The 17,605-nt window shown below is 42.7% G+C and overlaps 1 protein-coding gene across 8 annotated transcripts in view; it reads left to right on the top strand.

Moving 5' to 3' along the window:
- The window catches only part of Hmt4-20 (Histone methyltransferase 4-20), a 39,696-nt gene that overhangs the window by 5,552 nt on the left and 16,539 nt on the right, over positions 1-17,605 (top strand). For 6 of the 8 annotated variants that reach the window (XM_069332374.1, XM_069332371.1, XM_069332370.1 and 3 more), the window contains exons 2-6: positions 3,488-3,668; positions 6,347-6,520; positions 10,231-10,393; positions 11,486-11,604; positions 13,717-13,903. In XM_069332374.1, the coding sequence (XP_069188475.1) occupies positions 6,363-6,520; positions 10,231-10,393; positions 11,486-11,604; positions 13,717-13,903 (627 nt within the window). In that variant the 5' untranslated portion in view covers positions 3,488-3,668; positions 6,347-6,362. The remainder of the gene's footprint in view (positions 1-3,487; positions 3,669-6,346; positions 6,521-10,230; positions 10,394-11,485; positions 11,605-13,716; positions 13,904-17,605) is intronic. The other 2 variants (XM_069332372.1, XM_069332375.1) reach the window with 1 other exon arrangement.

Below are 17,605 nucleotides of genomic sequence, written 5' to 3' on the forward strand. Positions count from 1 at the left end.
GGCGGGCTTTTGAACCTTATATGCATATACCCCTGTAGGGAATTCTATTGTGAACACAATGATACAAAAACTAATGACGTAACACGAGAATTAAGGTGAGAAAACTGAAACGCGTATACACTTTTTGGTGTCGCTGGATGCTCTCCCGCACCAAATGGCACATGTCATTTCTGCTATGTGCACAAACGGTGCGTGATAGTGTTAAGTGAATGGTACTAAATTTTACTATCTAATTGTTCATAATATCAATACAGTGGTACAGTATCTCCGTTTACATATTTAATCCGTTCCCAGAGATGGTTCATAAACCAAAACATTTTCCCATAAGAAATAATGTAAATTGAATTAATCCGTTTCACACTTCCAAAAATATTAATTTAAAAATACATTTCATTCATAATACTGTACTACAAATATTTTTACTACACTATGTACAAGTTATATCATACCTTTATTGATAGGAGCCGGTCGGCCGAGCGGACAGCACACTGGACTTGTGGTCCTGGGTTTGATCCCAGGCGCCGGCGAGAAACAATGGGCAGAGTTTCTTTCACCCTATGCCCCTGTTACCTAGCAGTAAAATAAGTACCTGGGTGTTAGTTAGCTGTCACGGGCTGCTTCCTGGGGGTGGAGGCCTGGTCGAGGACCGGGCCGTGGGGACACTAAAAACAGCCCCGAAATCATCTCAAGATAACCTCAAGATATGACTCTTGTTGGCATATGGAAGAGTGTGAGAAGGGGGGAGCAGGAGAGGCGTTAGTGTTTGGAAGGGGAGTCCCCTTCCATTATAACATCAGGCAGTGATGACATATCTGGGGTATGCACACTCTTAAGTTTTGCAGGCATACCAGTAGGACCTGGTTGTGGCTCACTGCTTGCTTGTCTTACTAAGAATTTGTCTATAGACGCTTGTTTTCCTTACGTTTTAACACTTGTCTGTAGTGAGACATCACATTGTCTCACTATGAATGATCTCTTGTTTTTCCTCTTATTGTCATCCTCATATTTGTTTTCTTAGGTTGATTGAACCTTACCACTGACTTTCTTTGGAGCCATGGCATGATATATAATAATTACATTCATGTCCAGAAACCAAAAAAGAAAAGCAATGGAATTCTTTACAAAGAATTCAAGAGCGATCGCCACTAGGCAGGAGGCACTGGTAAACTGAAGCGCACCTCGCCCTTGCCTCCAGGAACGACAGTCGGTCGATCCATACGTGTACAGTATCAACAAAAGTCCCCAAGCTGAGCAAAGCTCGTAAACCGAGTTGAATTAAAAAAAAAAATGAGCTCATAAACTGAAAAATTCCTAAAGTGGGGAATTCTTAAACCGAGGTTCCACTGTACAGTATATGTATGATGGTCGACACAGTTACAAAAAAGTACAGTACTATCTAAACAGGAGGATGGGTTGAATAATATAACTGGTTATCAGAGTTCAGCCTAGTCACTCATATTATGCACTAAATTCTAACGGCAAGCATTGAATATTCAGTATAATATTTTCTTCATATTTTGGATGTTTTTCCATGTTTTTTTCGAGTTCAATGCTGTATTGGGGTGTCAATAAAATTGTTTGTCATATAACATGTAGAATATTGCTACACAGATATACTGTTAAATAATACAAGTTAAATATAAATTTTCATCTCCGAGGCTGTGGGTCCCTACACTTGCACCAGAGGTGGTACCCCTTCTAGGTATAAAAAAAAAAAAGTTAAATATTATATTCTTTGAACAATAAACATACAGTACCATTTTTGCTGTTATTACACTGTATATACACTGACATTACAGTACTGTATATATAACTATATTTTTGTGCACCATAACGAACCATTAAGGTGGTCTGGTGGGCCCAAGCTCACTATAGCATCCATGTGCTAGTCAGCTGATGACACCACCTGACTCGCCAAAATACCTCCAATATAATGTGCCTATTGCTAGCTGTGGGCACATTATTGTGGCATCATTATAACTGTTGCTATTATTATTATTATCAGAATCCTGTTCACAAAATCATTTTGCACAAGTTTATTCTCTAAAGGAACATGCGTTATCTATTCAAGATGTTTGAAAGTACCAATCCCTCGGTAGGATCCTTGGTTAATCGGTACCTTTGATGTTGTTTGCCTTGTATGCTTTTGTTCTTGTATTGGCATCCTTAGTGATATTTAGCACCTTTTGAATATCCCAAACATTTGACAGTGTTACCTAGCCTTCCCGGCTTACCTTGTGGTTACCTTGCGATGATTTCGAGGCTTAGCCTCCACGCTTCCCGGTCCTCGACCAGGTCTCCTTGTTGCTGGACTGGACAATCAGGCTGAGGACGCAGCTGCTCGCAGCCTGACATCTTGGTACCTTCTATTGATAATTACTTGAACGTACCAAACATTGGCAGAGTGCTATGGCTGTCTGCATTGCACTGTGAACATTATAAACAGCATTTTGTTTACCAATATCTAAACATTGTACTTAGTCATTATTAGTCAGGATCTTCTATGATACTATCATCACAAAATAATCAAAGTACTTATACAGTACAGTATATTACATAATTTGCAAGTGATGGTATGGACACAAGCTGAACAGCGGTCTCTGTTAGTTTATTCTGCATGTGCTACCTTAGGTTGCTCGCTTGGTATTGAGGCCTTCACACCCAGAAAGGGTGTCCACAATATTTTTTCTAAATACTGTACAGTATAGTGTGTTTACTGGAATCTTGGGAAAGCCGAAATGAGCCCCACGTACCCACAGGAGTTTTAATCCTACTTGGTATGTTAAGTCATACCTAGATAACTGGCACAGGTTGGTCAGATATGCTGCTATCATTTATGTATGACTTGTGCAGTGGAAGGATTAAAAAAAGCACGTAATATGGTACACTACATGTGCTGAAATTGTACCCCTATACTTTCATAGTAGACTACTTCACCTTAGCTAGAATTTGTTTAATGCTATATGTAACATATAAATTATATTTCGGGTTTAAATCTGATCTGCAATTCTAAATATTAATTGCTGTTTTGCAAAACTTGTTGCATTATTCAGATTTGCTTTTTAAAGAAATTCCATTGTATAAGATGTACATATACTGTACATACATAGTACAGTATATGTACTGTACTATGTATGTACTGTACTGTACTAAAAGTGTGTTCAATATTATAGTACATGAATATATTCAACGTATTTTGTTTTTGTTTTTCTTGAAAAGTACTGTATTGTAGCTTGCCTTTGCTATGATCTATGCAAAGCCTCTTCTTAAAAAAAAAAAAAAAAACAGCTAAATATAAAATACTGCTATTTGCATATACTGTACTGTATGCATAATTATTATGAATTATATAACTAATTAGACACAGTACTTAAAGTTGTGAATTAATATAAAAGATAAATTATTTAGGCATTTTATTACTTGAAAGTCTTGACCCTTTCTGGCTAGATGATGACCTTATTAACATAGCTTATCTATTCATCCACAGAAAAGAATTGGTTATGAAAAGAACTGTTATCATGGTGACCTTTAGGCATCTCAGTATATATTAGTACAGTATCATGATCCAAGTTTGACACCTCAAGCCATGGATTATGAGTTTGTGTTGATAGTGATCGGAAAAGTGTCATGGCAATAAATTACTTAGGATCTGCTAGTGCTTTTCATAGGTGAGTAGCCTACATATATTTTTTTTATTTCTTATACCATAATATTTTGTTAAATAAGTTGTTGTTTCAATCTCCCTTAAGGGGGGGCACATGTCAATATGCAATAATTGAAAACTGATTCGATTTCAATCAAACTTTTTTGATGAGTTGTATATGAAAAGGGTTTCATCTGGTCCAAGTCTCAGCATCGTAGCATAAATAGGAAGGGAGAAAAAAATATTGAATTGTCAACTTTAAAAAAATCTCCAAAATGGTAAAAAATTAACATCAAATACAAGTGTCATCTGAAATCATTTATATGACTCTTGGCTATCACAATAACATATAATAAAAATATTTAATAATTAGTTTTATAAAAATATTTTTTTTCATATTTGTTTATCGGACGATTTGCATGAAACTTGTACACCTGACTGCACGTAAAGCCTATCTGTAAGGGTGCCAATTTTGGAGGAAATTGTTGATGTCACCCTCAGCCACAGATGGCAGAACCTTAGGCTTTATTTTTTACTTATTTTTTCAAGTAACATAAACGTTCCCTTAACTCTTTCATTTTTTATTCAATTTACATGAAACTTAAACCTTGTATGTACAGTATACATTTCTACAATCTGATTCGAGCTTTTTTACCTGATTTCTTTATTGATTTTATAATAGTAATAAACCATGATATTTTTGCATAATTTTTTTATGGAACTTGTGATAGATATTGTGCTAATGTGATAGAAGAGTGTCACAGTAATGATTTCATTTGAAACTTGTGGTTGTAATTTTGATTTGAAAATGTGTAAAATTTGTTAAAAAAACAAACAAACAAAAATTTCCCTTTCTATTTAGGCTGCAATACTGAAACTTGACATAATTGCAGCCCTTTTCATACACAAGTAGTCAAAAAAGATTTGTTGACATTGAACAACTTTTAATATCGGCATTATGCCCCCTTAATCAGAAAGTTTCTTCGTCGAATTGAATTACTTTGTCTAGATATATATATTATCTAATGCATTTCAGTTCAATCCTGTAAGTAAACCTAGCCTCATTTATATATATATATATATATATATATATATATATATATATATATATAATATATATATATATATATATATATATATATATATATATATATATATATATATATATATATATATATATATATATACTATACACTATATACTATAATATAATATAATATATAATTATATATTATATGAAGCACAAAAAAAGGAAGGGGGTGGTAGGAGAAAAGCACACAGAAACTGTATTGGAGGGGATCTAAACATTCCCTCTAATGCGTTATGCGTGGTTTCCTCCGAGGCTATGGGTCCCCCCTTCTTCCAGCCAGAGTTGGAACCCCTATATATTTAATATATAAAATATAAATAATATGTACAGTCTGATAGAGGGATGTTACAAACAATAATATATTGTTTGTAAAGTAACTGCTATATTTTGGTAGCAGTCTTTCTTGTAAACATATGTTGAATATGACCGAAAGGGTAAGATTAATGATTTAACATGAATCGTCTTAATATTTCTTATGTTTTTCTTCACTGTCGAGGGAAGTTGAAAAATTAACTCGCGAAAAGTCATTTTCACAACTATGGTCTGACGCCTAGGGATATGTTTCGCAAGGCAATCTTTACATTTTCAAAAACAAATTTACAAAGCTTTAGCAAGAGCTTATATTCTCTTGAGATGAGGTGGTACAGGACATGATTGAGAGGAACAAATGGATGAATGGATATTAATAGGTTATGGCATGCATGAACATAAGAACTGCAGGTATGCCGATGACATATTTGTACAAGTCCCGGATACCAAATGATTGCTGCAGATGAAGGAAGCTTTCGAGCAAAACTCGGTTTTAAACTTCACTTATGCGACAGAGAGTGGGGGGGGGGGTGTAAGCTGCCTTTCTTAGATGTAGCAGTCATGGAAAGGAACGGTAACTTTCATCATACAGAACGTATATGTTAAGGAGACAAACATAGGGATGTGCCTTAACGCTAACAGCGACTGCCTGGAGAGATAAAGTGTTGTGAAAGCTTACGTCGACCAAGCTCTTACTCACAGTCCTGGGTGGAAGCAGGTGGATGAGGAGTTAAGTAGAATACGGCAGATTTTGGTCAACAATGGTTTCTCCAATGAGTATGTCGAAGACGTCATGAAAAGAAAGGTGGCGAGGTATACAATAACCAGGTATCAAGCAGGCGACGTAACAACTAATACCGCAGTACCCGTACTTCCAATAAAATTGTTCTACAGAAACGTCTTCTCCACTGCCTACAAAGCAGAGGAATGAGTCCTAAAAGAGATCATTGAGAGGAACGTTATCTCAACTGACGTCAACCAAAAGATAAAATTAACAATATATTATAAGAGTAGGAAAATCGCCGACCTGCTAATGAAGAATTCTTCCGACACCAAAAAAAGCCACCTTGAGAGAGACTTTTGTTTACACCTTCATGTGCTTACTTTGGGGATTGTCAGCCCCAACGAACTCAGTATATAGGCAAGACAACAACGTCTCTCTCTCTCTCTCTCTCTCTCTAGGAAGTTTAACTGACTCAAAGTCCAAAATATGTGAAATTGTTATTCATGACAATTAATTATACTAATAGTCCTTTGTTTTCTTTCAATTCATTCTGTATTAATCTTGATGTTTCTTTTTCCAGTGGTTAGGTAATCAAGATGGTTGTGGCTCAAGGGGGTCGGTTGATGCGTGGTGGGGGCATGGCAACCACAGGCTGCGGCATGACCCCCAAGGAGCTCTCCGACTATGATGACCTGGCAACTGCTCTTGTCCTTGATCAGTACTTGGGCTTCGTCACTCACAAAATGAATGTGAGGTAAGATGTATAAAGTTTGGATTATACATTGATATGAATTGTTCTTAATTTATACATTTCAGTAGCAACTGTAAATGTATAAATTAAGTACAGTAATTCAACTTCAGTAATAAACTTACTACTATTATGTTTAATGCCTATTCATGCTAATATTTTATATATTTCTGTATTGTTTATACAGCACCTCCTCTCAAGTATTCACAATGTCACTACTAATATATTAAATTGCCCAAACCTATCCTAACTAAGGACCCATGAATAGAAAATGGGATATCACAACCATTTTTTCAAGGCACTTCGATTTTTAGTTCATACATGTTTGGCATTATGGGATTTATACGTCAAAATGATGCAATGTACTATTCAAGAGGGCAGGTTGGTATATCTGTTAGTCAAAACATTCAAATTTCTTGATTTATCTTTCACTCCTTATCATAAAGAAATGTTGATCATTTCCTTCAGCACTAATCTAGCAATTCCTCAGGTTTAAATAGTACTTAGCAATCTTTCAACACTGCTCTAGTTCATCTCAGCTTCAGTAATTTTAGTATTGTAAATTATTAAAACTATAGTTCATATAGAGTACAGTACTTAAATCTTTATTTTTGTATTTTACTTACTACTTTTTGATACGCATGTCATCTTATTAACTGTTGCAGCCAAGATATTTTTATCTCATAACCCAACCCTTGTGTGTGTGTGGGGGGGGGAAAGATTGCATATGATTGATAGGCATGAATAACTTTAATTGAATAAATGTAATTAATATATTCAAGGACAAAGTTATTACATCTGATAATATTTCTTAGTGAAGGAATTGCATCATACATCAAGTAGAAATAACTTTGGGAAATAGGTTAATTTCTAGGGAGAGTCCTGTTGGCTCCTTGAAGCTATTTGAACCGATATGTGCCATATTAGTTTAGGGTCATCAGTTACAGGAGTTCTTATGCCTACCGGGAACCACGAGCTAGAACCTGATCCCCTCAGAGGGGCACAGGATGCAATGGCCTATGAGCATTTTACATTTAAAGTACTGTATGTCATAATTGCTATCGACTGAGAAAGAACACAGAATGGTAGGCGAGTCAAAATGGATCACTGTCTGGTTAACCTGTACATTCTACATCCAAAAAGATCAAAATAACTTCCCTAGATAAAAAACAAAACGAGAAACTTTTTGTAACTAGCACTTGGCTAGTTAGCCCCCCCCCCCCTCATTTATCCTATGGGCCCCTGGAAAACTCATGGGCTCGATGTTACTATGGACACTTCTTCTAAATCCACTCTTGCCTTGTGTGAAGTTGAAGGCAGCATGTCGCCCCTGCCTCAGGGTGACGATCATCTGTACTACCTCTGTACTGTCATGCTGCCTGTTGGTCAGTGACACCTACGACCCGGGGGTCTTGTACTCGCCTAGTTGTGCAAGTGGGGGTTGAGCTTCAATTCTTTAGTCCCGCCTCTCAAGTTACGGGACTTGTTCGTCACTTTTGCTTCAATTTACTCATTCCCTGTCTGTTGATCTTAGGAATCAGGCGGCGGCTACAATGCATGCTCGATTCTCCTTCTTGCACCGCATTAGATTGGTTGCCCGATTGGAGCTGCTTGCTTCGACCTTGGTTCTGTCCATGCCTCCGATTCCTTCCTAGGTGGGTGTGGTTCGCCCTGCTCCTTACCTCCTGCCTCCTGCTCCTAAACGTCTTGAGAGTTTCTGAGTCGGGGTGGGGTTTAGCCCGGATGGCTACTGTGGCTGCCCCTTTATGCTCTTAGGTGGTTGGGCCCGATTCCTCCTCCTCTTCAGGGATGGTGGGTGTGGAAGAGGGCTCTGCCCCGAAACCAGTGTCCTGGGTTGCTGGGGCTTGGGGAAAAGTCCGCTTGGAACGCTTGGGCTCCTTATGACCCTGCTTGTGTCTGATGGGTCAGGGATTGTTATTATAGGGGAGGGAGAGGGGTTTGTACCTCTCCTTCCCTGTATGAATTAGAGTTGGGTGCCCCCCCCCCCTTCCCTAGGTTTGTTTCAGGGTGCCTTTGGGTTCCTTGGATTCGTCCTTCCGAAGGTTTCTTTCCTCTCGGATTTTCCCTCGGAAAGTTCAGGAGGCCCTTGGATTGTACCTCCTGTGAGACCTGGCTTACACCTTGGTGATCAATCCGGCTTCGTTTGAGTTCGGTTTTTCTTCCCAGTATTGGGTGCATTATGAGGTTCCGAAGTCTTCCTGTGTAACACCCGATATAATGTAACACCACTATAATGGATACTAAACTAATAATGTAAACACTACTTATCCTGAGTAACACTTCCCCATCGGTTGCACTTGGTAACACTGTTATGAGCTGACATATGATGGTTACACCGGAACTAAAAGGTACACTGCCAACAAGGAAATGCTACACAGGATTAAATACGCTGCCACCATCTGCCGGGGAAAGGGAGCTGTAACACCCATGACCCCCCCCCCCCCCCCCTCCCTTAGAGTTCAAACCCAGGGAAGCCTTCTCCAAGAGGTCAGCCCAGATGACCTCCGGATTATCTTGTATGTTGATTAAAAAATTCCTGGGTTAGTCTTAGTCAGCATAGTTTCAAGTATGTAATATTTCATGATACTCTTGTCAAACATTGCAAGGGAATTCGACTCCAGATTCTTATGTGTAAACATCCTTGGATCTCCCCCTTTTGGCCAGGTCAGAGGTCAGTCACACATGTAATTAATAACTCCTCTCTTGAAGAGTGTATGGTGAATGTCAAACAAGCTTAATTGAAATATTTTTTAAGTGTTTGTGCACGTGTGGCCTGACCCCACTAGCATTTCTGATCTAGGTAGCAACAGTAAATCTCCCCTCCCCCCTTTTGGGGTATATATATTGGTCCTGTAGAGATTTAGGAAGAGAGTGCGGGACACCAGGATCGAGAGCGGGTCTGTGAAGAACATCTCAGCCAGGGAGAGACAGAGGTCTTAAGGTAATGTTTGTGATCTCTGAGGTTTTGTTCCATGTCCAAATTTCTTAAATTTTTGCCAGTGTTAGAGTAGGATTTATAAGTGGTGATTGACATAATTTTGGTCTCAATAAACTCATGCTAAATTTCCCATCTGTGTCAATTGTTGAATCCTCTTAGCCTTTTGGATATAGTGGCTGACAACCGTTTTCATAATTAATGACAGTCATAGAAAGTACTCTCCAAGTCAAGCAATGTTTCTTGCCTCGTTGCTTGATATAGTCTCAATGGTCAAAGGCAGATGGTGGCAGTGTATTTAATCCTGTGTAGCATTTCCTTGTTGGCAGTGTACCTTTTAGTTCCGGTGTAACCATCATATGTCAGCTCATAACAGTATTACCAAGTGCAACCGATGGGAAAGTGTTACTCAGAATAAGTAGTGTTTACATTATTAGTTTAGTATCCATTATAGTGGTGTTACATTATATCGGGTGTTACACCTGGCTGGCAGACTGCCCCTTTTCCTCTTTGGAGCTTGGCGTGGTTTTTGTCTTAAATGTATAGTGCTCATAGGCCATTGCTCCCTGCAAGCTCCCTGCAGAGGGGACCAGATTCTGGCTCGTGGTTCCTGGTAAGCATCAGAAGTCATGTGACTGATAACCCCAAACTAATATATATAGCACATGAGTTCGGATAGCTTCAGGAGCCTCCAGGGCTAACCCAGAAAATGGTGTTTCATTACATTCAACACTGATTGTTTTGTGTGTATAAAACTCAGGTACAGACCATTGCGTGGAAACAAAGACGAGCTTCGTACCATTGTTGAGTGCTTCATAAAACATCAGGACTATGAGAAAGCCTTCAAGCAACTGGTATCTGGAGACTGGATGCCTTGGACCTTTTTTATCACCAAAAATAAGGCACTTCAAGCAACTTTTAAAGTAAGAGACCTATAAGTTCCTGTGTGCAACATCTTCATCACTATATGTTATTATTATTATTATTTAGATACATAAGATATCTAATTAACATCGCCTTTCCTTGTAACACATACTTTGTAGTTCCGGAACTAGTCTAGTTGCATAACTATGAACCTTTTCCAACTTCGCCTTGTCATTGACTAAGTATGGATCACACACTGGAGCCGCATACTCCAGGATTGGTCTGACTTATGTGGTATTCAAGGTTCTAATGATTCCTTACACAAATCCTTAGAGGCAGGTCTGATGTTAGCCAGTCATGTATATGCCACTGATGATGATACCCTTTTGATGTGGGCTTTTGGAGACAGGTTCAGTCATATCAACAATTTGATCCTTCTCTCTGAGATTAAAGAAGTGGACAGAGAGATCTAGGAGTGGTTCTGGATAGTAGACTGTTACCAGAGGATTATACCAAAGGTGTTGAGAGTAGCCTAAGCTATGCTAGCAAATTTTGTAATCATATTTAAATACATGGAGAAATACTGAAACTGTTCATGACATATGTGAAACTGAAATTGGAAGAGACAGCAGTTGTGTGTCGTCTCTCTTTAATGATATGGTAATTTTTTTCTTTGCCTGTAATTTCCTGGTGGTTTTACTGTATTTTAGGTCAGTCTCGGATCCCCCATATTCTTTTATATGGGGTTCCAATTTATATTCTGGATTCTCATGAATTACTTTATATCCATCTTATTATTTGATTAGGTATATTTGGTTGAAACTTGAATTAGGGCACTACCAACTTCTCCTTTTGGGTAGTGCCTTTTATTCCTTGGAACATAGTATTCTAGTGTTTTTAGTTTTAGTTTTCAATATTCTAATTGTTCTTTTACCATACTACTTGTGTTAAGGTGGAATGTACTGTATATGTTTATCTCTCAGAATGTTTGGTAATATGTTTATTGTTTGTGATGTGTATCTATGTATGTATTAACACGATGTACTGAATGGGGTGAGAATAGCTTGAGCTACCTCGTCCCTTTGTGTGTATTTTACCTCAATAAACTTATTTCAATTTTCAATTTCAATTTCAATTCTTTTATGTTTTAGGAACATGTGTTTCGATACCTGCGAGTTTTTGACAAAGATAGTGGGTTTGTGGTAAAAGCTTGCTACCGGTACTCGATGGAAGGCTGCATTGGAGCCAAAATATGTGCTACCAAGAAATGGTATGTATCCTCCAAGCTTTCACCTTACAAACTTGTTTTTGGCATCTAAGTCATACATTTAGACCAGAGCTTTGTCATCTGATTTAGTTAAAATATAAACTGTATTCTAGTATACTACATACACTGTTGTCCATGCTTCAGTAAGTAGGATTTTCTAAAAAAAATTTTATATATATTAAAGCTCTTGATCTTGTATGCAATTTTGTTAACTTGGAATTTTATAAATTACAATTTCAATGATGGCTCTGATTATTATTATTTTGTGAACAAAAGTATTAGGAATGTGTTGTTAACTAATATACATAGATTTGCTTTATTTAAATATAAACATTAGTTAAACTTGCCTCTTTTTTATGTAGAGATCTATGTCATTGTGTGTGCAAGTCTATCACTTAAGATACTTATCAGTGTGCTTTGTGTTCTTGAAGATAAACTTAACTTCATAACATTTGACAGGTCTCGTGTACGTTGCGTGCTAGAATGAGGTATTGCGATGTCAGGTCAGTGAGTTAATTCTGGATTAAGGTCATAGAGATTCAATACTGCATAATTTTGTGCACAGGAGTTTGTTGTTAGCTTGGATATTGCAATAACTAATTTGTTTTTCATTTTTATTTTTAGGAAGTAGGGGGGCATAGGGGGAAGACTGAAGGTTAGTGGAAGGATTATTTAAGGAAAACATATTATGGCCTGTAAGTATGGGGTGGGTGAGGGGAAATGGGTGTGAACTTAGTTTGTCATAAGTTACCCTGTATAATGCTGGAGAGTGATTACTGCATTTTGAAATATACTGTTTTTAATCAAAGTCCTCTCATTTGCTCAGCATGATGGTATAAAGGTTTTTAATGATTGGAAATAGCTTTGAAATAATTTTATCAAATTTTAAGCAATTTGTGCACTGGAGTTGCACTGCAATTTGTCACTCGTGTATTGATTTTAAGATACGTTATAGATAGGAGACTGTTTCCACATTAGAATGTGGAAACATTAATATGGGTAAGTAAATAGAGCAGTACATTGTCATACTTATACCCTCTGTGCATTTGTGCAATCGTCAAAGTGTTTATCTAATACATATGTGCAGAAAATTATCTGTAACTTATGAAGGAGATTTCATTTGAAGCCATTCCATTAACACACACATAAGCTGCATCATTCAAATGTATTGACCTGATCCATAACAATTGGTTAACTGATTTGATGTATTGAGTTAAATCCTGAATGGGTTGATCTGTCTAACATGGGTGTAATTAAAAAAAAGAAGCTAGTGTCATTTACTATACAGTAATATAGTTGTTGTCATGCAGTAGTTGGGAGTGTTTCTGTATGCAATGCATCCTCAAAGCAAAGGGCCAAAATCACTTCCATATAGCAATCTCTTTTCTTGTGTATAAATAAAATGTATTTTACATATGACTCACTACTGGCAACATTCAAACTTTTCTAAAAAAAAAAGAGGTTTCCTTACTTACAATGCTCAAAACATAATTAACAAAATAATTCACCATTCTAAAATAAAAAGATTAAAAAAGGGAGCTGCTAGAATGGACAAGTATCAAAAGATGTTGATTAGAAATTAAATAAAAATATAGAAAAACTAATTACTGTACAGTGGAAACCTCCTCGTGTGAAATGATATGTTTACACGTTTACAAGTGCATCTGGTATTAAATTATATTTAATCTTTGTTGCATATGGCCATAATATATATGATATTAATATAGATAGTAATTTTTTTAAAATTAAAACACTTTAAAAAAGTCATTTTTTAATATTAAAATATATTTTGTTTTGGGCTTTTCGTTTATTGGCAACATAATTCTGGTGTATTTAGGAAGTGTGTGATTGTCTATGTATCACGTAAAGCAAGAATGTGTAAAGCAGTTTTTTAATCCATTATTTTTTTTAATTATGTTTTAGGAATGGTTTCTTAGTTATCTGTAATGACTTGCCAGGTTCGGGTAACTTCCAATGTTTTGGTCATAGGAACAGGTTACCCCTACACACCTGGTGGTGCTTGTGGCTGTTGACATTTTAGTTTTAATTTCCCCCTTCCTATTGAAGCATTTAAATATTTTAGCATTTCCTCCACATTGTATTGATATTTTACAGGTACAAGAATGAGCAGATAGGATTTTTGGTAGGATGTATTGCTGAGTTAAGTGAAGATGAAGAAACTCAGTTGCTACATCCTGGCAAGAATGATTTTTCTGTCATGTACTCGTGCAGGAAAAATTGTGCACAACTTTGGCTTGGACCTGCAGCTTTCATCAATCACGATTGTCGTGCCAATTGCAAGGTAAAGTCCTCTTCATCCTCTTCCTCTCTGTTCCTGCCCCCTCCTCCTCTGCCCCCCCCCTCCTCCTCTGCCCCCCCTCCTCCTCTGCCCCCCCCTCCTCCTCTGCCCCCCCCTCCTCCTCTGCCCCCCCCTCCTCCTCTGCCCCCCCCTCCTCCTCTGCCCCCCCCCTCCTCCTCTGCCCCCCCCTCCTCCTCTGCCCCCCCCCCTCCTCTGCCCCCCTCCCCTCTCCTCTGTTCCTGTCCCCCCTCTGTTCCTGTCCCCCCTCTGTTCCTGCCTCCCCCTCTGTCCTCTGTTCCTGCCCCCCTCTCTGTCCTCTGTTCCTGCCTCCCCCTCTGTTCCTGCCCCCCCTCTCCGTCCTCTGTTCCTGCCCCCCACTCTCCGTCCTCTGTTCCTGCCCCCCTCTCCTCCTCTGTTCCTGCCCCCCCCTCTCCTCTGTTCCTGCACCCCCCTCTGCTCTGTTCCTGCACCCCCCTCTCCTCTGTTCCTCCCCCCCCCCTCCTCTGTTCCTGCCCCCCCTCCTCTGTTCCAGCCTCCTTTCCTCCTCTGTTCCTGCCCCCCTCTCCGTCCTCTGCTCCTGCCACCCCCCTCTCCTCCTTTGTTCCTTCACCCATCGCTCTCCTCTGTTCATGCTACCCCTCCCTCTCCTCTGTTTCTGCCCACCCCTATTCCTTTCCCGCCCCCCCCCCTGTTCCTGCCCTTTCCCCTGTTCCTGCCCCCCCCCTGTTCCTGCCCCCCCCCTGTTCCTGCCCCCCCCCCCTGTTCCTGCCCCCCCCCCCCTGTTCCTGCCCCCCCCCCCTGTTCCTGCCCCCCCCCTGTTCCTGCCCCCCCCCTGTTCCTGCCCCCCCCTGTTCCTGCCCCCCCCCTGTTCCTGCCCCCCCCCTGTTCCTGCCCCCCCCTGTTCCTGCCCCCCCCCCTGTTCCTGCCCCCCCCTGTTCCTGCCCCCCCCCTGTTCCTGCCCCCCCCCCTGTTCCTGCCCCCCCCCTGTTCCTGCCCCCCCCCCTGTTCCTGCCCCCCCCCCTGTTCCTGCCCCCCCCCCTGTTCCTGCCCCCCCCTGTTCCTGCCCCCCCCCTGTTCCTGCCCCCCCCCCTGTTCCTGGCCCCCCCCTCCACTGTTCCTGCCCCCCCCCCCCCCTCTGTTCCTGCCCCCCCCCTGTTTCTGCCCCCCCCCCTGTTCCTGCCCCCCCCCTGTTCCTGCCCCCCCCCCCGTTCCTGCCCCTTCCCCCTGTTCCTGCCTCCCCCTCTCTCCCTTCTTCTTCCCCCTCTCTCCCTTCTTCTTCCCCCCTCTCTCCTCCCCCTTGTCCTCTCTCCCCTAGTTGATAACTGGTTGATGGGGTTCTGGGAGTTCTTCTACTCCCCAAGCCTGGCCCGAGGAAAGGCTTGACTTGTGAGAGTTTGGTTCACCAGGCTGTTGCTTGGAGCAGCCCGCAGGGCCACATACCCACCACAGCCATGTTGATCCAGCACTCCTTGGAGGAATAAATCTAGTTTCCTCTTGAAGATATCCACAATTGTTCCGGCAATCCCCTCCTCCTCCCTTCCTCCTCTTCCCCTCCTCCTCTTCCACTCCTCTTCCCCTCCTCCTCCTTCCCTCCTCCTCCTTCCCTCCTCCTTCTCCCCTCCTCCTTCCCCCTTCCTCCTCCTTCCCCCTTCCTCCTCCTTCCCCTCCTCCTCCTTCCCCTCCTCCTCCTTCCCCTCCTCCTCCTTCCCCTCCTCCTCCTTCCCCTCCTCCTCCTTCCCCTCCTCCTCCTTCCCCTCCTCCTCCTTCCCCTCCTCCTCCTTCCCCTCCTCCTCCTTCCCCTCCTTCCCCCCTCCTCCTTCCCCCCTCCTCCTTCCCCCCTCCTCCTTCCCCCCTCCTTCCCCCCCTCCTCCTTCCCCCCCTCCTCCTTCCCCCCCTCCTCCTTCCCCTCCTCCTCCTTCCCCCCTCCTCCTTCCCCCCTCCTCCTTCCCCCCTCCTCCTTCCCCCCTCCTCCTTCCCCCCTCCTCCTTCCCCCCCTCCTCCTTCCCCCTCCTCCTCCTCCCCCCCCTCCTCCTTCCCCCCTCCTCCTTCCCCCCTCCTCCTTCCCCCCCTCCTCCTTTCCCCCCCTCCTCCTTCCCCCCCTCCTCCTTCCCCCCCCTCCTCCTTCCCCCCCTCCTCCTTCCCCCCCTCCTCCTTCCCCCCCCCCTCCTCCCCTCCTCCTCCTCCCCTCCTCCTCCTCCCCTCTTCCTCCTCCCCTCTTCCTCCTCCCCTCCTCCTCCCCTCCTCCCCTCCTCCTCCTCCCCTCCTCCCCTCCTCCTCCTCCCCTCCTCCTCCTCCCCTCCTCCCCTCCTCCTCCTCCCCTCCTCCCCTCCTCCTCCTCCCCTCCTCCTCCTCCCCTCTTCCCCTCCTCCTCCTCCCCTCCTCCTCCTCCCCTCCTCCTCCTCCCCTCCTCCTCCTCCCCTCCTCCTCCCCTCCTCCTCCTCCCCTCCTCCCCTCCTCCTCCTCCCCTCCTCCCCTCCTCCTCCTCCTCCCCTCCTCCCCTCCTCCTCCCCTCCTTCTCCTCCCCACCTTCTCCCCTCCTCTCTTCCTCCCCTCCTCCTCCCCTCCTCCCCTTCCCCTCCTCCCCTTCCCCTCCTCCCTCCTCCCCCTCCCCTCCTCCCCTCCTCCTCCCCTCCTCCTCCCCTCCTCCTCCCCTCCTCCTCCCCTCCTCCTCCCCTCCTCCTCCTCCTCCCCTCCTCCTCCTCCCCACCTCCTCCTCCCCTCCTCCTCCTCCCCTCCCCTCCTCCTCCTCCTCCCCTCCTCCTCCTCCCCTCCTCCTCCTCCCCTCCTCCTCCCCTCCTCCTCCTCCTCCCCTCCTTCTCCTCCCCTCCTCCTCATCCACTCCTCCTCCTCCCCTCCTCCTCCTCCCCTCCTCCTCCTCCCCTCCTCCTCCTGTCCTCCTCCTCTCCTCCCCTCCTCCTCCTCCCCCCCTCCTCCCCCCCTCCTCCCCCCCTCCTCCTCCCCTCCTCCTCCTCCCACCCTCCTCCTCCCACCCTCTCCCTTCTACCGCTTCCTCCTCCTCTCTCCCTCCATTCTTCTTCCTCCTCTTTCCTCTCCATTCTTCTTCCTCCCATTCTTATTCCTTCTTTTAACTACATTCATGACATCACTTTTAAGTCACGACTTCAACCGAACCACAGGTGTGTGCCCAAGTACTTGACACTTTCGCCCGCTCGGCTAAGGTTAAAAAAAAGCGGTATGTGCGCGCTGCATTTTTGTCGCTTAAGCGTCAAAACAAAAATGTGTGTACTCTTTTTACTCTCCTGACTTTAGTTCTCGAGCTACGTATTTCATTTTGGTACCAACGTGTTCGCAATAAAATTCTCTAGAAGAACATCAGTAAAAAAGGTCACGAAAGTTATAGGGATACCAGCACCAAATTAATAACTACGTAGATGACTCGCCGTGAGCGCCCAACAGCAACAAAATGTTTTTACTCTTGGGATTGTTATCACCTCCACACTTGTCCTACAGCATTAATTTTGGTATCAATGGACTCGCAATGAATTTCCCAACACGGTGATGTGAATATAAACGTAGAATAATGGTCGCGGCCCACCCGCAAGAGTGTGGGAAGTAGCGGAACTGTTACCCGGTATCGGTGACGCGACGACACATGTGCGATACGGCGCTTTGAAAGTTTATACTTATTTCACTGTCCTGACATTATTATTCTATGTACGTCATTCATTTTTGTGCCAATGTGTT

Source organism: Procambarus clarkii, chromosome 27 (assembly GCF_040958095.1).
Source record: "Procambarus clarkii isolate CNS0578487 chromosome 27, FALCON_Pclarkii_2.0, whole genome shotgun sequence".
Taxonomy (NCBI): Eukaryota; Metazoa; Arthropoda; class Malacostraca; order Decapoda; family Cambaridae; genus Procambarus; species Procambarus clarkii.